The sequence below is a fragment of the Bubalus bubalis genome, chromosome 2 (assembly GCF_019923935.1).
Source record: "Bubalus bubalis isolate 160015118507 breed Murrah chromosome 2, NDDB_SH_1, whole genome shotgun sequence".
NCBI classification, from domain to species: Eukaryota; Metazoa; Chordata; class Mammalia; order Artiodactyla; family Bovidae; genus Bubalus; species Bubalus bubalis.
In genome coordinates this window covers 19,991,572-20,015,731 of record NC_059158.1, presented here as the reverse complement: position 1 = coordinate 20,015,731, position 24,160 = coordinate 19,991,572, and the positions used below count along the sequence as shown (strand labels likewise).

The 24,160-nt window shown below is 38.9% G+C and overlaps 1 protein-coding gene across 7 annotated transcripts in view; it reads right to left on the bottom strand.

The window, feature by feature from the left end:
- The window catches only part of CARMIL1 (capping protein regulator and myosin 1 linker 1), a 315,090-nt gene that overhangs the window by 124,385 nt on the left and 166,545 nt on the right, over nt 1–24,160 (bottom strand). For all 7 annotated transcript variants that reach the window (XM_044928005.2, XM_044928010.2, XM_044928014.2 and 4 more), the window contains 3 exons: nt 16,063–16,138; nt 10,237–10,325; nt 8,789–8,883 (listed from right to left, as the gene is read on the bottom strand). In XM_044928005.2, coding sequence (XP_044783940.1) covers nt 8,789–8,883; nt 10,237–10,325; nt 16,063–16,138 — 260 coding nt within the window. The remainder of the gene's footprint in view (nt 1–8,788; nt 8,884–10,236; nt 10,326–16,062; nt 16,139–24,160) is intronic.

Here is a 24,160-nt window from a genome sequence, read left to right as displayed (position 1 = left end):
ATAAGAGTATGCATTGTATAATTCTATAGTGGTGAAGTTCCAGAATAAATAAAGCTAATCTATCATAACAGAAGGCAGAATACACAGACAAGTCCGTGCATTTTCATAACGTCCTACTTCTTGACCTTCATAGTGGCTGCGTGACAGCATTCCCTTTGGAAAAATTCACTAAGACCTAAACTTGGAATTTACAGACCTTTATGAATGTACATTATACTTCACTGAATACAAGTGACTTCAGAAAACTTAGGTACAGAAGATAAGAGAGGAGGAAATCTAAATAAATGACTGGGTGGCAATGACTTGTTAGATACTACACTAAAGGCACAGTCCGTGAAAGGCATCATTGATTAGTTGGACTTCATTAAAATTTAAAATTTCTGTATATTCAGCAAGGGGAAAGGGGAAGATAAATTAAGAGATTGGGATTGACACATACACGCTACCCTATATTGGGCTGACCAAAAAGTGCCTTTGGGTTTTTCCATAACATCTTACAGAAAACCCTGAACAAACTTTTTGACCAACCGTGTATAGAACAGATAACTATAGGAGAAATTAAGAAAGGACACCATCATGTGTAAAATTGATAACTAGCAGGAAGCTGCTATTTAACTCAGGGAGCCTAGCCTGGCATCCTGTGACAATCTAGAGGGGTGGAGTGGTGATGGAGGGAGACTTAAAAGGGAGGGGAAATGTATATAATTTTGACTGATTCACGCTGATACATGGCAGAGACAACCACAACATTGCAGAGCAATTATACTCCAATTTATAAAAATCACCCATTTATAAAAAAAAGTTAATAAGAGCCTACTCTATAGTACATGGAACTCTACTCAACACATAAAACTGCAAATGCCTACAACCAAATGCAAGGACACCCACCATGCTATTCAATCCTTAATCAGAAACTTTCCTTTAAAAAGGAAGGCAGACAAAAAGGAATAAATAATACAATATTACTTTTCTCTAGAAATAGAACTATCACACCCTAAGTAATGAAAGCAATAAAAGGCGAAGCTCCTAAGTTAGAATAAAGGTGAGTAAAATCATGTTTGATCATTTATTTTAAATTAAAAAAGCAGGATTAAAGGTAAAAGAGGACTAAAGGCTCAAACACAAGACTGTCTGGTTAAAGTATTTTTTCCTCTAATTCTAGACTAAGTTTTACTAGCTTCTTTCTCGACAAAATGTTTTGTTTCAGCTTCCTAGGCATCCACAAATCATAAATACATTCTATTTCCTCTTTTAAGAAATACCCTTGCTAAATGCTAATGGAATGAAAGGCATAAATGAGGTCAGTTACTGTTCAGTTTTTCAAAAATAAAAGAACTGAATTCATTTTTGATAAAAAGTCCTCCACTTTGGCAGACTTCAGAAATGGGGTCTTAGCAACAGGAATAAATTGAGAGTGGTTGGCAGCCAAAATCTTAGGAAAAACAAAAAAATTCACCTGCCTTGTATTTCCTGAAGTTAGTTACTAAATAGCGCCATGGAAGAAGCTGATCATGGAGAAAACATATCCCCCACTAAGAAAGGACAGAAGAGACTTTTTAACTTCTGGCAAAAACTATTCAATCCTGCCCCCCAAATAAAGCCACACAGCCTTCAGAGCTATGAATTAAAACAAAATTTATCACCAACAGCTTTCATCTGGAGACTTTACTGGATGAATAACCCTTCCTGTAATTTATTTTTGTTTTAGTTTGTGTCAAATTTAGAAGGAAAAAAGGTCTAATTTTTATTTCTCCTTTCAAAATGGAAACCATTATAGCTCCCTCTGCTTCAAAATATTTATGACTAATAAGAAGTAACTATAAAATGTTTAGAATTTTAATTTGGAATCAGAAGTTATTAACTCACAAAGACAGGAAATTAAATTTGACATTGCTGTTTTACCCCATTAATCAGGCATGTACTTAAAACTCTATGACAGTAACATGCATGCATGCATACTGAGTCGCTTCAGTCATGTCTGACTCTTTGCAACCCTGTAGACTGTAGCCCACCAGGCTCCTCTGTCCATGGGGATTCTCCAGGCAAGAATACTGGGGTGGGTTGCCATGCCCTCCTCCAGGGGATCTATCTTCCTGACCTAGGGATCAAACCTGCGTCTCTTAGGTCTCCTGCATTGGCAGGTGGGTTCTTTACCACTAGTGCCACCCAATTACATATAAAACTCTAAAACTTTAATATCCTAGAATTTGTGTGATTCACATGGTAAGGAAAAAATGGTTTAAAGTTGGTCCTTGTTGATTCAGTTCAGTTCAGTTGCTCAGTTGTGTCCGACTCTTTGCAACCTCATGGACTGCAGCACACCAGGCCTCCCTGTCCATCAGACTCATGTCCATTGAGTCAGTGATGCCACCCAACCATCTCATCCTCTGTTGTCCCCTTCTCCTTGTTGACTGAAAGCATAATATTGGTAATTTTACAAAATTCTGCCCATGGAGTTCTAGCAACATGATCAGGGAAACAAATGACTCTTTCTTGGCTGTTAGAAAGCATAGAGATTTGAACACTGTAGATGTCAGAACACAGGTGAAAGTTAAAATCTTTAGATTTCTACTAATTTCAATGGCTTCCCTGGAGAGTTCAGAAACACTAAGAAAACTAACTAAATAAATAAAAGATAAGAGACTTCCCTGGGGGTTCAGTGGTTAAGAATCCTCCTGCCAATATAGGGGGCACAGGTTCCATTCCTGGTCCAGGAAGATCCCAAATATCATGGAGGAACTAAAATCCGTGTGCACAACTGAGCCCACATACCTAGAACCTATGCTCCAAAACAAGAGAAGCCACCACAGTGCAAAGCTTGCACACCGCAACAAAGGTAGCCCCAGCTCAACAACTAGAGAAAGCCTGCGTGCAGCAATGAAGACCTAGCACAGCCAAAAATAAACAAAATAAATAATAAAATATTTTTTAAGATAAATAAAACATGATGGAGTATTTCCATTTCAAAGATAAAGTTGAGAGGAAGAGATTGAAGAACTAGGAATATAGGAATAAAAGACTACTGGGAAAAAACAGTCAATACACTTAAACTGTTGAATGCCCTAAAATCTAAATCTATGCAGTTTTAAAAATATTGTTTTATACTTTGTAAACATAAAGATATCAATTAAATATGGCTAAATCATGACTCTAAAGAAAAGTACATTTTGAAATTTGGCAAAACCAATACAATATTGTAAAGTTTAAAAATAAAATAAAATTAAAAAAAGAAAAGAAAAGTACTTTCTGTTGTGTAGCTGTCACACAGAAACCTGGCATCTTTAAATATCAAAGTGCTTAAGAAAATATATCGACGTGCTGTGGAATAAGCCAATGTTTTCCAAATCTCATACACAAATATTTCCTTCTACTTCCATAGGAAATGGAGACAGCCAAATCAGAAAATCCAAAAGACAGCAGAAGAGACTGACTGACTGATCACTCATGAAATCTTAGATAACAGTCTGAACAATCAGTACTAGGTGTGACTCTGTAAGCTTTTCCAAATTATGTAAACACAGCTTCCTGATAAAACTTCACAAGGCTACTCTATGAGTCCAATGTGGCAGTAAAAGTTAACATGTATTGAGTGCACAGTATGTGACACGGTGCATTGCTATTCCTACGGCTTTTATGTGTATTCTCATTTAATCTTTAAAACACCCTTTTGTGGGAGGTGCTATTATTATTTTAGAGAAATCTGAGGTATAGAGAAGTTAGGTAATTTGTCCAAGGAAACTCAGGTGAAAAGTGGAGAAGCTCAGATTTGAACCCACGTATTCTGACTCTAAAACCCACTGATATACACTGAAATATGAAGGATCTACCCTGCCCTCAAATGTAAGCAGCATTTCTGGAATCCATTTGTCTTGTCTTATTCAGATCAAATCAGAGCCACCACCAGATGGTCAGCAAAAAAACAACTTGGGTGAGTCAGGTCAACATTTCCAAAAGAAAAACATTTCAAGACAGGATTCTAAATCATCTTTAAACAAAATAATCCAATTTAGAATAAAGTGAGGGGAGGAAATCAGGACAGACATTCCTGACGAGGCTAAGATCATAAAATCGAGGGGAACGGGGAACGGTAACCAGGGAGACTGGAACACAGAGCTTGTGACATTTAGAGAAGGAAAGTGTGTGAAACAAGTGGAGAGAGAAGAGCTCTGTTTCCCAAAACACTCACTTTAATCCAAAAAGTCATCAGATCCAAAGCATTAGTCAGGAGGCAATGACCGGAACACCCTGGTTCAGACACCAGGTCAGTCCAGAGGACTCAACACAGAGCTAGTTAATAAAGTGCAGTAAGCATAGGAAGTTTCAAGCCTTTTTGACCATGACCCGCATACAGAAAGAGATTTGACATTGTGATGCAGGAAGCTCATACCAAAATAAGCACATAGACATATAAGCAAAAACGAAAACCCCAGTTTTCCTGAACAATGCACTCTGATATTTTCTATTGTGTTCTATTTCTTCTTTTTATTAAAATGCTTACCAAGTCTTGACCTACAGTCTGAAAACACACAGGACTAGGAGGCCAAGAGGAAGCTGGGGAACTGGCTGGCCCTGCAACTGGGATAAGAAGAGCTCAAAAATGCGTGTGGTCCATTCACTGCCCTGTGGGGCTCCTGCAGAGCACGACGAGCAGGGCATCCAGCATTGGAAGCACTGCCAGTACACACGACCCCCCTCCTACTAAATCATACTTCAACCTCCTCCACCAGCAGCCCCTTAACAACAGAAGGCTGCTTGTCCTCTGAGCACAAGCCTGACGGGGAGGCTGAGCTGTAAATATCAGGGCTTTGCTGCATCAACATTCATATCACAATGCAAGGAGCCAAGCTTCCTCTCTGAGAGTTTCCAAATAAGGCCCTGAGAGGATGGTTCAGGTGCAAAAATCGAATTCTACTTGGTACTTAAATTCCTCAGCATTCTAGGCTGCCAAAATGCCTTGTGTTTCTTTGCGTTTCCTTGTAAATAATCTTCCCAGGCTTGGCCTCTTTTACAGACTAAACAATTCAACTGCACACTCCTCCCCCCATGCTTTTTTATTGTTTTTCAGTGAAAAGCTCAGAAACAAAAGTCATGACCATTTTCCCCTATTTTGAAGTCTCTATAAATATTTTACATTCAGTTGGATTTCTTGTGGACTCCCCATCCAGGAGCAGAAAAGCTACCAATCATCTTTAGGTATTTAGCCTGGATGGAAGAAAAAAAAAAAGCCTGTAAAGAATTTGTGTTCAGGAGGCTCAGGCCAAAGAATGAAAAAAAGGTGGGGAATACAGGTGCTGGCAGTTGTCCAAGAGCTCCGGCCAAACATAGCAACAAAGGAATCTAGAAGGGGCAGAAACACAGAAAGCCTTAGTTTGAGAAAATATTTTCAGGAGTGTCAAGGCTTGAGTGTAAGTGAGCAGAAAACACCCTGGAGAGTCGGCATCTACGTGTGAAGCTCTGGAAAACATGCTTGGAATGATTCTTGGTTCTCACACCTGGGAATGCAGGTAGGAGAAAGACGTACAAGGATCAGGTCACACAGGTAGGGAAGTGGAGGAAAAGGCGGGGACACGTCATCTCCCCACACCGGTTCTGACTCTGCACAAAAGAATCTTGATAAACTTCACCATGGTTTCCAATTCCAATTTAAAAGTGACAAAAAAATGAATTCTATTATGAAGTGAAATTCAGTTTAAAGAAAATATTTATTGATTGCATATAAGGTCTTGGGCTAGGTGCGGTGTGTCTTAGGAGATTACAAGAGAATGATGGACGAGGAGGAGGAATGAGAAGTAAGGCTGGTACAGAGACATCCATATCTAATTCCAGTGCAACAGAATGAAGGAACTGCTATCTCAGGAGTTCAAACTCAAGATGAGGAGTCAACAGATAAGGCTGTCCAGGAGGGCTGCGCCTCAGGGCATACGAGGCACACCACAGGAAGATGAAGAGCCCCAGACTCATTCTTCCCCTAAAAGCATCTGCCTACAAAGCGGGAGACCTGGGTTCCATCCCTGGGTAAGATCCCCTGGAGAAAGAAATGGCACCCCACTCCAGTACTCTTGCCTGGAAAATCCCATGGACGGAGAAGCTGGGTACACTACAATACCTGGGGTTGCAAAGAGTCAGACACGATGGAGTGACTTCACTTTCAGCCTCCCAAGCCCAAATAATATGAAAGATCTTTGGGGTCTCTCTTCTTTCCCTAAATATATTTTTGGGGTTCACCCATGTCACAGCAGAACCAGCACCTCGTTCTCCTGTGCTGTGGAGCAGGGTTCCACGGTACAGATACACCACATTCTGTTTATTCCCCCACCAGGGATTAGCATTTAGGTTTCCACTTTTGGGGCAACCATGAACTTCTATTAACACTCATTCACTAGTGTTTGAGTGGACATTCATTTCGTCTCTCTTGGGGACCACCTAAGAGTGAAATTGCTGGGTCACTGAGTAAATTTGTGTTTGACTTTTGAAGCAACTGGCTAACCAGCACCCAAAGAGACTGCCCCATTGTACACTTACGACAGTAATGCGTAAGTTCCCATTTTCCACATCTTTTCCAACACTTATTTTGATGATAGCTCAACTACTTGTTGTGAGGTGGTATCTCAGTATGGTTTGAGTTTGCATTTCCTTGATGACCAAGGAGTGTCTCTTACTACACTCTGGATTTCACATTCCTAGCGACCAGCGCTTAATAACCACTGATTCTGTCCAGTCAGGAGACAAACATGTTTGAGTTTCTTCCATCCTAAAAACAAAAGCAAAACAGCCCTCCTGTCTATAAAAGGTGATCTACATGGTTTTAGTCACCTCTTGGTAGCATTTGACTAGTAGAGAGAACACTTGTTTTTCCTAAAGAAAATACTAAAACCCCAGAGAAACTCCTGTTGCAGAGTTACGTTTCCAGTACTTTCAGCTTTGCCTTTTACACCTATGAGAGTGTCTTTCATGTGATCTAGTTTTCCAATTTAGTCTCAACCTTCCTTTAGATTCACTATTTCAGGTGCTAGGAAGTTCCTCTTCAAATGCTTCCTTGGATGCCACATGGGTATCTTTTTCAATGAAGAACAATGTCAGTAACAGGAACAAAAATACAGAACTGAGTGTCTATACCAGATCTTCAGCTCAGTTTAATAATTAACCCTCATCAAATATATAACATCCCAAGATGAAAGGCCCTTAGTCAACAACACTGGAAAACATCTGTAATAAATACACAATGAAAACAAAGTATCCCCTCTAGAGATCAAGCTACTCCTTCTTAAATCTCATCCACCAGTGTTCTCCTACTGAGAATTCAAACTCTCAGGCTTCACTTTCTAAAGCTACTGACTCTTCCCTCTACTCATGCAAACATCTTCTAATATAACCTTCTTTTGCCTCCTCATGAAATCTAGTCCTTCAACTCCTCTCTATTCTCACACTCAAATCTCATTAAAAATTAAAAGACATCTATGATAGGCAGAATTGTAAGCTGGTCCTCAAGATTCCTATCCCTGGTAAATACATCCTACATAATTTAAGTGTGTGGGGTAGACCAAAGAACATGATGGGTTATCACAAATCTAAAAAGAAATGATACTGATGAACTTTCAAAACCGAAACAGACTCAGATATAGAGAAAGAATTTATGGTTGCTGGGGGAAGGATAGAAGGAAGGGACAATTAGGGAGTTTGGGATGGACATGTACACACTGCTGTATTTTAAATGGATAATGTATGACAAACCACTACAATATTGTTAAGTAATTAGCCTCCAATTAAAATAAATTTTTAAAAACTAAAAAAATTAAAAAATTTAAATGGATAAGCAACAAGGACTGACTATATAGCACAGGGAATTCTGCTTAATGTTATGTGGCAGGCTGGATGGGATGGGAGTTTGGGGGAGAATGGATACATGTATATGTATGGCTAAGTCCCTTTGCTGTTCACCTGAAATTATCACAACATTGTTAATTGGTTATACCCCATTACAAAATAAGAAACTGGGGGAAAAAGGAATATGGTGGGATATCACAATGTGATTAGGTTACTAATCAGTCCACTCTGAATTAATCAAGAAGGAGACTGTCTTGGAGGAGTCTGACTCAAACAAGTGACCTGTCTACAAGAAAGTGAAGCATCAGAGAGCTGTGCTTCTGCTGGCCTGGAATGCGAGGCAGACAGTAAAGTTGGGAGAGGAGGGGACCACGTGGTGGGGATGTGAGCACAGCCTTCAGGCACAGGAAGTGCCTGATGCCAGAACTGGCAAGGAGCAATAAAATGATGACCTAGTCCTACAGCCTCAGGAATTTAATTCTGCCAACAACCAGTGAGCCTGAGAAGACCCCAGATCAAATAAACCTCAGCTGACTTGACTTCAGTCTCATGATACTGAGTAGAGAACCCAGTCAACCTGTACCCAGACTGACCCAAAGACACTGTGTGATAATAAATCTATGTAATCTTAAATTGCCATGTTTGTGGTAATTTGCTACCCAGCAAGAAAAAGTCAATACGATCATTTAAAAAATAATATCCTCCTTTCCACTGGGGTCAATTCCAAAACCTGTTCGTCAGCTGATACAATCATATTGGGTTGGCCAAAAAGCTAATTTGGGTTTTTCTGTAAGATCATACAGAAGCATGAGTATTTTCACCAGAGGCTGGAAAAAATTTAAGCCAACAAGAGCATTTATAATATAATTACAACTAGGACACACTATTCACAGGCATGGCTAAATGAAAACTCCCTAATCCTCTTACAGTTCTGGCATCAACAGTCATGTAAATGCTACAGTACCTCGATCCTCCAGTGGGTTGCCAGCAAGGTTAATCGTGTGCAGCCCTGAAGTGGGATTATGTGCTAGAGCACTGGCCAGTTTTTGTGCAAAATCTCTGCAAGTAAACAAACATTAAGACACAATGTGTAAAGCGACTCAACTAGAAAATTTAATGCTAGAATAGCTAGAGTGAAATTTAAAAAAAGGAGGAGCCTTTACAGTATTAACCTATATATCATATTTGTTAAGAACCAATCTTTACAATTAATCTATATATCATATTTGTTAAGAATCAATCTATGTTCACGAGTACATTTCCTCATTAGAGAATCCGTAAAGTCATAGCCAGAATATGGTTCATCTTGATCAGTCCAAACCTCATTCCAAAGAAAAATGTATAATTGCTCCTTTAAAGACACATTAAAGAATGCTATTAATAGTACTTTTGGCCCTTCTGTGACTTAAATCCTGAATTGAATTGTTTTTCACGAAAATCGCAATAGGCTATTCCCTATATCAGTTTTAATTTCATGCAATACTCAGGAAGGCAGAAGTGACTGCCCTAATTGTTGAATTTGAAGGCTATATTTGCTAGCCCTATATTTTCAGTTCAGTTCAGTTGTTCAGTCATGTCCGACTCTTTACGACTCCATGGACTGCAGCATGTCAGTTGTCCATTACCAGCTCCCAGTTTGCTCAAACTCATGTCCAACAAGTCAGTGATGCCATCCAATCACCTCATAGTCAAAAGCACTATTTTAGGTGTGTTTAACTTAAAATAATGTGTTAAGTGCTATGACTATGAAACTGCCAAGCCTCCTCACTTAATAGCAATGATGTCTTTACTCCAGTGGGTTCGAAGTCGCATGCCCCTAGTAAGGCTTGGGTATTGTTACTGAATCACACTAGATGAAGATTATTTAAGTGTGAATTTGAAAAGGGAGAAAAATGGATGAAACAGATCAAAGCCAAACAATAACATCCTATGAAATGTGCCACTACTATGACTACGATTTATGATTAATGGTACCAGTAAAAGCTAACACATAGCATCTCTAATATGAAAGATTTTGAAACTTTTCTAAACACTTTCCATGTATTAATTCATTTATCCTTACAACCGTAATTCTATAAAGTAAGCACTATTATCATCAATTTAAAAATGAAGAGACTGAGGTACAGAGAACTGAACCAACTTGCCCAAAGACATGAGGCATCTGACCCAAGGGTCCATGCTCTTAAGCATTATCCTTATATACCCTCAAAGATACCATGTGACACACCACAAAAGAAGATAAAATCCTTGACCTTTGTAATAATAATGGGGATCACAGGGACTTTTTTTTAAGATGAGAAAACACTATACAGATGATATCATTAATTTTTTTCTCAAAACCATATATTAATTTTAGAAGAAAGGGCAAAATGTTTTAAAGCAACACATTCATACATTCAGGAAAATACTCACGTTCTAAGTCCAGCATTTTCCAACACCAATTCTTCCAGTCGATTGGACCTGCTCACCACCCTCAAGATCTGTTCACAGACATCAGTGGACTGTAACAGAAAATATTCTTTGACCATATCGTAAGTCAGAATACGACCTCACTTCACCATCATAAATCCTTGCAGCTACAAAGCTTTAAATAAATCATTCATCCAATCAACATCCCATGAGTTGACAACTACTCCTACACATCCTGCTGATGAAGATTCAGGGAACACAACAACATAGAGGAAAAAGTCCCTGCCTTCCACAAAGATAGCACCCAGAAGGCAATCAGACAAGAAGGAAATACACAATTATGACAGGAAAATAGGCATTTTGGCAATGCTATAGGCACACAGATTTCATGCAATCCTGGGAAAACCAAAAGAAATCCCCAAGAAAGTGATACCCAAAATAAAAACCAAAGACTGAGTGGTAGTGACGATAGTGATGAGGCTGATGATGCAACTCTACTTATTGAGTTCTTGTCATATGCCAGGCCCTGAGCTAAGCCCTCTATGTGCATTTCATTATAAAGCTGTAAATTATTATTATTCTTTTTATAGATAACATTTAAGGATCTCAATACAATTATGTAAAGTCTAAAAAATAAAATAAAATTAAAAAAAAAAAAGAAAAGAAAAACAAAAAAATAAATAAATAAATAAATAAATAAAAGAGAGGCTGAATAACCACTTGAGAAATGTTAGGTGTTACAATGTTGCTACTAGTAATCTTTAAACCAAGGTAAGGAATAAGAAAGACTTTAATAATGAATCATCTCGTGTTAATAAACCTGTTTTAAAAAATGATGTAGTCATAAACTCATATCTTTCAAAATATTTTAAATGCTTAGGATACAACGTTAAATGAAAATGCATAATTAAAATGAAGTGTTTAATAAAGATTACAGTTATTGAAATGGCTAATATATGCAGCCAAAAAGTCTTGAGGGGACTATGAGAAATCAAGAGTTGTGCCCTGGTAGAACTGTGCATAATTTTCTCTTTTAAATTTTTACCTATTAATGCTTTATATTTATTTATATCCTGCCTTATTCCAAAACTAAACTTAAGGTAGCTCCTGACCTTAAAATTATTCAGACATTGAAAAGTGATTTTTAAATGTCATCATAATTTAAGGTCTCTTTAAATCTTTTATGTTATTAAAAGAGAGAGAGAAATCATTTTCTGTAGTATAGCATACAATAGAGCAGTTTCTTTTCTTGAAATAGTACATAAAATATTATAGTTCTTTATCAGATCATGAATATCCAACTGGCTTAACCATTATTGGAAAAGTATAAAATGTAGCACAAATTCTCCAGTCAAGTAGCCTTTAGAAAAATGACTTGGAAAACCACCAAGAGGCACAGAATTTAAAGCTTTTATAATTCTCGTGTCCTGCTTGATTCCTCTGGGTTTACAATGTTGCCTTCATACTATTCCTGGGTTTCTAATGTGACCCACAGATTGATGAGGGGAGAGGAAAATTAATTCCAAGTGACCCAATGCCTGCAATTTATATTATGCTGACGGTGGCGATTTTCAAAATGCTGACCCCTTATTAGTACCATTCTTTGCCTTACAGTATACAACTAGAGGAAATGATCTTATTCTGTGTTATGATAAAAGGTGATTACTCAGACATGTTTTTGTGAAGATTATTCTAATTTCCAGAAATAATCCATAGTATCATCACCTTTCCAGGGCTACCTCAGAGCATCTAGAAAAGTAATTTACCAAAGCTGAGTTGTGAAGCAAGGCTTTCATCTACTCATTGGAAATTATTACTGTAATTAAAATTTATTAAAGAAAATGTAGGAAAAGTGTGTCCAACTTTTCTTCAACATGCAAGTAGGGGAGAGGTGTGATAAGTCGTTCATGATTACATTAATTTTGCTACCTTTTATTAAATGCCAACTACATGAAAAGTGTTATTTGCATATATTTGTTATATGCAAAGAATATACATGGATGGATATTTTAAAGAGATACACACACAAACTTGAACACCAAGAAAATGTTACCATTACAGTAGTCTTCCCCAAATGTCTTATTGCATGTTCAGCACTTTGTTTACAGGTTTAAGGAAAAGTTGTTTTTTTTTTTAACAAGCTAATATGATAACTCTCTAAGAGCTTATATTTATTTTAAAATCAAATGTATAGCATGAAAACTGGAGAAATTACTATAAAATTACAAATGAACTAGTCCAAAATAAAACAAATACGGAAGTTTGAAACTGAGAGGAACCACATACCGTATCTGGTCCAAGCACATAATTTTTAAAAGATTTTAAAAGACCTAATGATGCTCACTGACTTGCCTAAATGATAAAAAAGAGAATTGAGCAAAATCCCAATTCTACTGCGATTTTATGAGTCCAGAACCTTGGCCCTAATTGTGTATTTGGTATATTTTCAAAAACAAACAAACAAAAAACCCTCTATCCTTCTACTTAAATTTGGAATAGTGACTGCTAACAGACTTCATAAGATCAGCATCAAGCATATAAGTCACATTTTTCCTGTGGGACAGTAAGCACAGGAGACTTCTGTTGTGCGAGAAGCAATTTTAATAACCCAGAGAATTCATATAACTTGAGAAGCCCCTTCTTTTTACACTTTGTAAAAAAGCTGAAGAAGGTGTAATGCATTCCTGTGCCTCAAATAAACCAAGTATTAGAAAATGTTTCAAGATTACATACTGCAATAGCTATCAAAGGAAAGTATCATTTCTTTTTAACTTTGGGTAACAAACATGGAGAAACTGCTAATCTCTTTGAAAACTTGCAGAGAGATATCCCAAAGAGTATTTCTCATTTTTAAATACTAAGCATTAAAAATAGACACATTTTCATTTTTGTGTTTAAATCTGTTAGTAGAAAAGCAGAGAAGGCAATAATCCTCAAATCCTGTCTTCCACTTCCCACCATCCCAGGGCATCCATAAAAGCACACAGGCACGTACATGCTTTGTCTGGCCAAGACCGAAATAATTATGTGCATGTTTTCTTTCCTAAACACCTAAGGCATTTAAAAAAGAGATGCTGCCTGGGAGGAGTAACGATAGAACAGCAGCTCCAATGGCCTGATACCAGTGATTTCAGATAACTTCCAAAAGAGGGATGTCCGCAACTTCCTCAGAGCTCTCTTGTGCCCCATTTTGAAAATCACAGGCTTAGGTGAACGTCTGAATAAGCCAGGAAAACTAACTTGGTAGCAAACCATTGTTCTCTCTGATCCCACAATCCCCGGGCTAATCTACTTCTCATTCCTCGAATGGCTCCCCTCGCACACCTGCAATCTCTGTTGGCTCAGCCCTGCAAACAGTCCCCATCCCTGCAAACAGCAAATGAGAGGCTTCTGTTCCCAGGTCTCCCATCACGGCTGTCTGCTCACTCACTCCCTGGGGTCACCATCCGTACTTCCATCATCACTGATCTGACACCCGCCTGTTTAGCTGATACAGTTTCCATAATTCATGCTCCCCCATTTGTTCACTTCTCAGCCTCTTTGCTAATCTGATTGTGAGGATGGCAATGACAGCTGACAGTTGTGAAATGCCTGTAGTACGTTAGACATTGTGTTAGAACTTCCATAAAAATTATTTGGGCTTCCCAGGTGGCAAAGAAGTAAAGAATCTGCCTGCCAATGCAGAAGCAAGAAATACAGGTTCAATCCCAGGAAGTTTCCCTGAAGGAGGAAATGGCAACCCACTCCAGAACTCTTGCCTGGAAAATCCCATGGACAGAGAAGCCTGGCTGGCTATAGTCCGTGGAGTCACAGAATAGGACACAACTGAGCATCGCCACTATATATATATAATTTATATATATAATAATAATATATATATATATAAAATTTATAATTTTATATATTTTATATATATAAATATAATTTACTCATCTCAATAACCTGCAAATGAGTTACATTGCTGTGTCCATTCATCCATTCAACAAAAGTCATTTGACATCTGTTGATTAAACCAGCTTTTACTGAGTAGCTACTATGAGCCACGTACTTTGATAAGCACTGAATGGAGATAAATAAGACATGAGTTCCAATTAGCTCCCAGTAACAGGGATATAGGAAACAGAGGCCCTGGAAGATCAAATAATGTATCTAAGGTCACACAGCCCTGTAATAAAGAGTCCAAATCTGAAACCCAGATTTGTTTCTAAGCCCACATTCTTACTGTCAACCACATTGGCTCTTAATAATCCCCAAATGAGTTCCACCCAAGTTTATACCTATAACGCCTTAAGCCACTCACACCCCAGGCAAGTTCAGCAGTCTGGCCACCAGGAAATCTCAACCTTCCACTTTCAACAGATCCAGGTCTCAATCCAAATCCTATCTCTTCACTTGGAAATTTTTTTAATTTTTTTCAAATTTTTAAATTGGAAGATAATTGCTTTACAATGTTGTGTTGGTTTCTGCCATATAACAATGCAAATCAGTTATAACCATAAATATCTCCCCTCTCTCCTGAGACTCCCTCCCACCACCACCACCCCTAACTTACCCCTCTAGGTCATCACAGAGCCCCAGGTTGAGCTCCCTGTGTTATATGGCAGCTTCACACTAGCTATCTATTTTACACATGGTAATACATATATGTCAAAGCTACTTTCTCAACTCAACTCAACCCATCCTCTTTCCACCCACCCCCACTATATCTACAAAACCTTTACGTCTGCATCTCCATTCCTTCAAAACTACAGTGAACTATCACCTCACCCCAGTCACAGTGGCCATTATCAAAAAATCTACAAACAACAAATGCTAGAGAGGACGTGGAGAAAGGGGAACCCTCTTGCACCGTTGGTGGGAATGTAAATTGATACAGTCACTATGCAGAACACTATGGAGATTCCTTTAAAAACTAGGAATAAAACTGCCATCTGACCCAGCAATCCCACTACTGGGCATATGCCACCCTGAAAAAACCATAATTCAAAAACATACATGTACCTGAATGTTCACTGCAGCACTATTTACAACAGCCAGAACATGGAAGCAACCTAGATGTCCATCACTCAGAAAAGCTTAACCCCCTAGTTTCTATTACCTCTGAAAGCTGGAGACTTGAATGTTAAGAGTCTCCATTAAAACATCTAAATTATCTCCCATGCTCAAATGAAGCAGCAGAAACCTAACTCATGGATAAGCTTCTGTCCAAATGGCTGCTTTGAAATTGTGGGGACAAAAAAAAAACAAAAAACAACCCAACAGAGCATCTTATTTCTACTAATAAAACAGACCAAAACTTTGGCTCCCCCATGTCTTATAAAAACTAACAGATTTCACTTTGATTTCATTTTGCTTACATATAAATCTGCCCAAAACCTCATCTAGAAAATTAATGTTAGCTATCAAAGCTCCAGACCAACTCTACCTTGGTAATGTTTTCCTAAATTCTCAGGAAGGGAAGCTTTGTGGAGATGGAATGCAAGATAGGAACATAAAATCTGCTATTTGCAGCTGTGCAAATGTAACTTTAATAGTTTTTGCCAGTGGAATGAGGGTATACAGACGGCTCCACTAAATGTGCCTTTCTGTTCATCATCTAAAATTGCCTGAAGCAGCTGAAAACATGAGGAAGTACTTTTCTGAAGCATCTCCCATTACAAACTTTGTAAAATGTTCTGCAGATCATTTATAGGAACATATCTCCCTAGAAATAACATGTATTCAGCTCACCAGTATCGTTGAAAAACAAATATGTGTCTGTTTTTTGTTTTTTATAATTTTCAGGTTTTTGAAATTCAGCAAAGCTAAGCAACATCTTCAATTACTTACCAGTTTTAGATCCTTAGAGGATAGCTTAGTGAACCACTGATTGTATTCCAGAGCAGCAATGATAGGTATTAAGTCCCTAGAAGTGGAAATAACAAAATATATGAACATCTCTTACAATAGCCATATTGATGTCTGATTTTTAATCCATAACATCCAAGTTCACTTGTTAATTTCTATTATTTACAAACACAACATTCAGCTAAACCCTAAACAACAATTACATACTTTAGGACAGACCTTCAGAATGATATAAACAGAACTCCTTAAAGTTGAAGATAAATTACCTCTATGGACTCTGATGTCTCTTTCCAAAGGAAAAGAGGTTGGTAGCAGTGTTTGCTTAGAGACCCTCCTTGCTCTAAGAGATAGCTTAAGTCTAATTCCATACTGCTGCTGCTAAGTTGCTTCAGTCGCGTCTGACTCTGTGCGACCCCATAGACGGCAGCCCACCAGACTCCCCCGTCCCTGAGATTCTCCAAGCAAGAATGCAGGAGTGGGTTGCCATTTCCTTCTCCAATGCGTGAAAGTGAAGTCGCGCAGTCATGCCCGACTCTTAGCGACCCCATGGACTGCAGCCCACCAGGCTCCTCTGTCCATGGGATTTTCCAGTCAAGAGTACTGGAGTGGGTTGCCATTCCTTCTCCCAATTCCATACTAACAACTCTTATTTCTTTACATTGCTCCTTCATAAATCCTTCATCAAGTATATCATATGCTCTCTGGCTAGAGGAGTTTATATGGCAAGCAAGGACAGTACCAGTCTTATAATAAGTCACATCAGATGGGATCCCCAATGCTTATTAGCAAGCATCCTACAACCATTTGGTATCTTTCTTGCAGTTCTTAGTACTGATTATACACATGAGATAGCCCAAGTGTTTTTTTGTCGCTTGGGTTTTTGCTTTTTTGTCTTACGCGTCATACAAGTTCTTCAGCCATGGAGTGAAGCTATTCACGTCAGAGATCAGCCACCACACTATCATTCCAGCCTGACCTCTACACAACATGCCTCTCACTCATGCTCAAGCCAAAAAGTAGACAATTCACTACTCAAACATATCATGCAGTTTCACAACCAGAATTATCTTTTCCTGCTGTGTTCAGCTATGAAAATCCATGTATCCTTCAATGCCTATATCATAATCCTCTCCTCTATAAGTTCCCCAGGTCACCACCACCAGCACATTATTTACACCTCTGTTTAGCATTTATTTTATTCTGCCTTATAGTATAGTTTGATGTTTAAACATCTATTCCTTATAACCCCAGGTTGTAAGTTCTTTGAAAGCCACATCCCTGTCTTCTTTAGATTTCTGGCTACAGGGAAGCAATACCAATTTTATCCTCAGGGCATCACAAGTAGCAAAGGCACAAATTTTTACTGAAACAGAAATGAAAGGCAGAAAGTGGAAAGAGAGCTGAAAAATCACTATTTTTTCAAACTTCAAGGTACCAGGCCCCATGATAGGCATTTTACATAGACCAACTCATTTAAATCTCAAAACAACCTTAGAAGGTTTTATTGTTTGCATTTTACAGATGAAGAAACAGATGCTAAGAGACCTCCAGTGAAACTGTAGGTCCCTTTGGACACCACTACAGTCAAAACCCAGCTTCTAAAGCCCGTGTGTGTAGTTTCATCAGATTTGCTCTAAAAGGTGAAATGAGCATCCACAGGTGGTAAAAAAAAAAAAAAAAAACGCCAAAGAATTATGCCATCTTTTCCAGCAAAAAGCCTCTTTATTAAGCTTGCTAAGTTTTACATTAAAATAAACAAGTTTCAAATTAAAAAACAAGAACAACTACCCTTGCCATAGTTGTTTTAGGGTCTCCACTCTCTCGTCTCTCTCCACCAATTGCTCAGAACAAGTCTCGGCATTTCTCCGTGATGTCTAATGACAGTCGTAGCTTCTCTCAGAGTGAATTCCACCTTATAATACAGGGCCCTCAAAGCCCATGTTATCTGAGAGTCCTCTCCCTTACTTCATCACTCAGGAATGATAGCAAATCATTCTCACTGCATCTCCTTTTGTGGATTTAATGTCAAGTAGAGACCAGGCTTCAGAACCTCTTTATTGTGTGTTATGTCACCTGATGAGATTTGAAGTACAGCTGGCTTTTGTCATAATGAATTCATTTTCAGGAGTTAAAGGGCACATCATTAACAGGATCAGGTTTCACGTTAATGCAGTGGGTAGGCAGCATCATCCTACATATGACATGTAAAAACCTTCAAAATATTCTGGTATACTCAAAGTCAAATCCAATTCTTAATGATACCAGAAATGCTTGGAGTACAAGATTCAATTTTAAAAATACACAGCATTCCAGGTGCATATTTGTGTGATCAGAGTCAATGAGCGTAACTGGTAAAAATGACATATAAAATAATAGACATAAATGCTCACAAATATAGACACTTTTTCCCCCCAGAAGAAAAATACAGCAAAATGTTATGCAGACACCTTGCCTGGGTGGTAGCATTAAAGATGATATGAATTTTTTTGAACACAAATCTTGTACTATATTTTCAAATTTGTCTATAATGATCCATATTCATAACCTAAAGGAATTATAAAACTATGTCCTACGGATGGTATAAAACTTTGTTATAGCAAAAACCATCCACAAAAATGATGGGACTCATGCGTGTTGGTGTGGTCTGCCCACAACGTTTCTCTAAATTATGTTAATGCCTAGGCTTTTTAATGTCAAAAATAAATTAGAAAAAGACAAATATACATCATAATTCATTCAATAAACATTTATTGAGTACTGCTAACTCCTGGGTAGGGATATTAGGCTCTGAGGGTTAAGTGATGAATACAAGCAATTCTTTGTCTTCCAGTGGTGGAAAGACCTCAGCTATCTGCAGCACCACAGAAAAAGCGAGCATGTTCCAAGTGCCCTAAGATCATCGGAGGACGTAAATACTTCAGCCTGGAGCAAATGGGGAAGGGTCTGAAAGGTTTGAGAGATAGGGACGGGCCAACCAGTCAGAGAAAGGGAAATAGAGTATTGTAAGTAATTAGGAAACAGGATGTGCAAAGTCGGGCTTCCCAGGTGGCTCAGCAATAAAGAATCCACCTGCCAATGCAGAAGACACAGATTCGATCCCTGGGTCAGGAAGATGCCTGGGAGAAGGAAATGGCAACCCACTCCAGTATTCTTGCCTGGAAAATCCCATGGACAAAGGAGTCTGGGGGGCTACAGTCCATGGGGTCGCAAGAGTCGGACAGGACTGAGTGCCTAAACAATAAAAACAACAACAACGTACAAAGGCAGAGGAACCCGAAAATGCGCAGCAACTCCATTCATTTGTTCAATGAGTGCCACCCACTGTGCATGAATCACTGGACTGAGGCAACAATGAACATGGCAAGATGGTCCCTCCCCTTGTGATACTCACCACCTAGCACAGCTTAGCAAAACATAAAAGCAACTATAATAGAGTGAAATAAACCCTCTGCTATAAAGCAAATATGCAGCCCTACAGTGCAAATAAGAGACACAATTATGAAAAGACTTCAGTCAGGAAAGATCCTTATAGGAAGTGTGTGAGCCTTCTAGATGAGAAACACATTACCATCCCAGAAGAGATGGTCAACAGAGCAAAGAATGGCTTAATCGAAGAGTTTTTAGATCTGACACCAAAAGCATGATCCATAAAAGAAAAAAATAAATCAACTGGACTTTATCAAAATCAAAAACTTTTACTCTGTAATAGATGCTATTAAAAGAAAGGTAAGATGACCATATTCTGGGAGAAAATACTTGCAAATCTCATTTCGGACAAAAGACTTGTTGCTCAAAATGTATAAAGAACTCTCAGAAGTCCATAACGAGAACAACTCAAGTGTTTTAAATGAGCAGAAAGATCGAAACAGATACTTCATCAAGCAAGATACACTGAGGGTAAATAAGCACATGAAAGATGCTCAAAATTATTAGCCATTAGAGAAATGCAATTTAAAGCCAAAATAAGATGCCACTGGAAACCTACTGAATTGCTTTTTTTTTTTTTTTTTTAAAGTGACAATGTTAAGTGCTAACCAGGGTGCAGAGCAAATGAAACCTCATACACTGCTATTGGGAAAGCAAATGGCACGCCTCAAGGTGGACAACAGTTTGACGACGTCTTATTATGAAGTTTTATGTACACTTTTACCATTGTTGTTTAGTCACTAAGTCATGTCCAACTCTCTTGCAACCCCATAGACTGTAGCCCAACAGGTTCCTGTATCCATGGGATTTCTCAGGCAAGAATACTGGAGTGGGTTGCCATTTCCTTCTCCAGGGGATCTTCCAGACCCAGGGAATGAACCCACATCTCCTGCATGGGCACATGGGTTCTTTACCACAGAACCACCTGTCCATGGGGTCACAAAGAGCCACACATGACTTAGTGACTGAATGACAAAAATAAGACATACCATGATTCAGCAATCTCAATCCTGGGTATTCACTCAAGAGAAATAAAGACTTTCATTTATATAAAAATGTATGTATTATTGTTCATAACAGCTATATTCATAATTGTCAAACACTGGAAACAACACAGATGGAGATGTCCACCAGTGTCGCCGTGTGACACCAGGTCAGACAAGGTAATCGTGTGACGGCTGCAAGCCCACTCTCCCTGTGCCTGTCTCCCTCACCCTCTGACTAGGTCCCACTTAAACAGAAAATACACAAGATGTGATGTAACTAATTTCATTTCTGAGAGTTCATTTTCCAGGATGGCCTTCTTAGAGCACAGTTACAAGTGAGCACAGAAGCAAATCTTAGATAAAGACTCAATTTGCATTCACATGTTGTACTGATATCACTGCACTGCAAAGAACTCCCTAGGTTTCCCTGACAGCATCTGTGTTGCTCAGGACCAATCCTTTCCTATGTTTTCATTAAGTAGTGTTTATTACTACATAATGATTATATTTTATAATGTACTGATTATATTACATAACGTATAAAGTATTCCACACACCTGGGCTGGTCTTCTTGACTGATTTTCTCATGGGGGGATGCGGTTAACAGCTTTTTACCATCAGTTTGTGACTTTTATTTTGTATCCCACTAAGACTTCACTTTCACTTTTCACTTTCACGCATCGAAGAAGGAAACGGCAACCCACTCCGGTATTCTTGCCTGGAGAATCCCAGGGACAGGGGAGCCTAGTGGGCTGCTGTCTATGGGGTCGCACAGAGTCAGACATGACTGAAGCGACTTAGCAGCAGCAGCATGTGATGCTAAAGCTAAAACTCCAATACTTTGGCCACCTCATGCAAAGAGTTGACTCATTGGAAAAGACTCTGATACTGGGAGGGATTGCGGACAGGAGGAGAAGGGGACGAAAGCGGATGAGATGGCTGGATGGCATCACCAACTCGATGGACATGAGTTTGAGTGAACTCCAGGGGTTAATGATGGACAGGGAGGCCTGGTGTGCTGTGATTCATGGGGCCACAAAGAGTTGGACACGACTGAGAGACTGAACTGAACTGATGTTTTGCTTTGACCTCCTAAGAGACTCTTCATTACCATGTGGCTTTTGATCTGAAGTTAGCCTTGAAGAGTTACAGCAGTTGAGGGAAGCCTCTGATGAGTACTGGCAACCTGGCAACAGTGTTTTCATGTATGATCTCATGTGACCCTTCTTAAAGTGGAAGCAAAAACATTTTAAGACTGTAAATACTGAAAAGGAAGATCCAGTGTGAATATCCTTTGGGGTCATGGGGCTGAACTGTTTCTTAATACTCTGCTGAACGGAGACAAGACAGCTCCTACACCCTAACTTTTTCCTGATGTAAATGTACTACATATCGAGTTGGTGTGTTGGTGTTGTCAACCCAGCTACTAGCTGGGGTTGGTAATAAAAGTTGGAATTCTTACTTCTCATTGCAGTTGACACCTCAAATTATCCAAACTTTCCCTTAAAACTCAAAAGAACCAAGTTTTTCACTTATATGTTTCTAGAAGAAAATACCAGCATACAACTAACAAAACAGAAGCAACACAGAAAAGACCATAAAACAGTCTCTGAACATCAAAGATTTTCTGTAATAAAAGGTTTTGCAAGTCTAAAACTTTTCCTTTCAGTTAAGAAAACTAGTCACTTTATAGAGTTGCTTATTTAAAAACAGGGCAAGTCTTTTAGGAAATAAAAATAGCAAACATTCATTTAAACATTTTTATGTACTAGCATGTACATACATTAATCCATGTAGCCTTCGCAATAACCCCAGGAGGGAGGCGTTGTCATTAACACCATTCCACAGATGGAGACCCACCCTCCTCTCCCAAGGCGCAGAGAGGTTAGAGAGCTGGTCACAACATTTAGTCTGGAAAGAGACAGGATTCAAAGCGGTGTGACCTATGACCTGATTATCTTAACCACTGTGCTATCATCTCACTAATAAGTCAGTTACTTTCCATACTGTCAGGAGTCTTCAATCTACTTTACAGGGGAATCCAGGGTGGTTATATCCAGGGGTTTCCAGATCAAAAATTCCAAACCCCTTTCTTCACATTTGAACAACCACTTAGCTCCTAATTTGAAAGCCGATCCTAAGACATATTCTGAGGTGATGTCTCAAAAAGACTGTGTTCTTGTTCCTCTGGACATCAAAAATAAACTCATACTTGAGGGCTACTAAAAGAAGTTAAAATGCAAAAACAAAGAAGCTGGCAAGCAATTCAGAGTCTAAATCACTTGCTAAATTTCTCTGCAATTCTCGATTCCGGATAATCCATTGAATTAGAATTTCTAATCTTTCTGATCTATATGACTTAGTAAGAATTTAATTTTTCCAGTTGTTATTTTGGGGCCAGATTTCCCTCCTTAGTCTTTCTCCCCCCCGCCTGTCTCTCCTCGTTGAAACTGTAAAAACACTGTGACTTTTAGTGTGAAAAGTCCAGGAAAGCATCAACGAACAAATTTGAAAGATGTCCAGCAAGCCCCAAAATAGATGTCAGAAAAGCACAAAGATAGAGAGTAAAAATCCAATGAACAACATCGTGATCATCTGTAGTGTATCCATGCACCGCAGAATGGAAGACCTCCCCCCAGGAAATCTTACAAATGTTTACAAGCTTGCAGGAGGTATTTCATGCAAGAATGCAGAGTCTGGCCACTCTTCTGCTTGCTGCGTGCACACAGTGAAATATGCTCTCTTCCAGAAAGGCTGGTAAAACTCAGAACTACAGCCATATTTTCCTGATTTATTCATTTGATAGTCTTTCTGGGGATAATTTAGACTCTTTTCCTTTATATCTAGTTGGAAACTGGGAGTTAGAGAGTTTTAAAAAATTGTAGATGTCATGGAACACCAATCCTGCCTGATACTCTAATTTATATACAAGTATGTCCTATAGATTATGAAATGATAAATTGGACCACTCACTGACTCTGTGAAGGACATGCCAATGTGAGACACTTTATAGATGAGGACAATGCCAGAGGCCTAAACGAGTAGCCTCTAAATTTTTTGACCATTCACTCCTAACTGGAAAGTATCAGGTTGACCAAAAACTTTGTTTGGGTTTTTCTGCAAGAAAAACCGAAATAAACTTTTTGGCCAACTCAGTATTTTGAGCACACATCTCCCCCAGATCTGTGTGTTTATCTATAAATTATATACATGCACTACTGTATTAATATATTAGTGCGTGTGTGTGCACTCAGTCACTTCAGTCACGTCTGACTCTTTGTGACCCTATGAACTGTAACCTGTCATAGTCTTCTATCCATGGGATTCTCCAGGCAAGAATACTGGAGTGGGTTGTCATTTCCTCCTCCAGGGGATCTTTCCATCCCAGAGATTGAACCCACATCTCCTGTGTCTCCTGCATTGCAAGCAGGTTCTTTATCCACTGAGCCAACTAGGTGCTGCTGCTAAGTCACTTCAGTCGTGTCCGACTCTGTGCGACTCCAGAGACGGCAGCCCACCAGGCTCCCCCGTCCCTGGGATTCTCCAGGCAAGAACACTGGAGTGGGTTGCCATTTCCTTCTCCAATGCATGAAAGTGAAAAGGGAAAGGGAAGTCGTTCAGTCATGTCCAACTCTGCGACCCCATGGACTGCAGCCTACCAGGCTCCT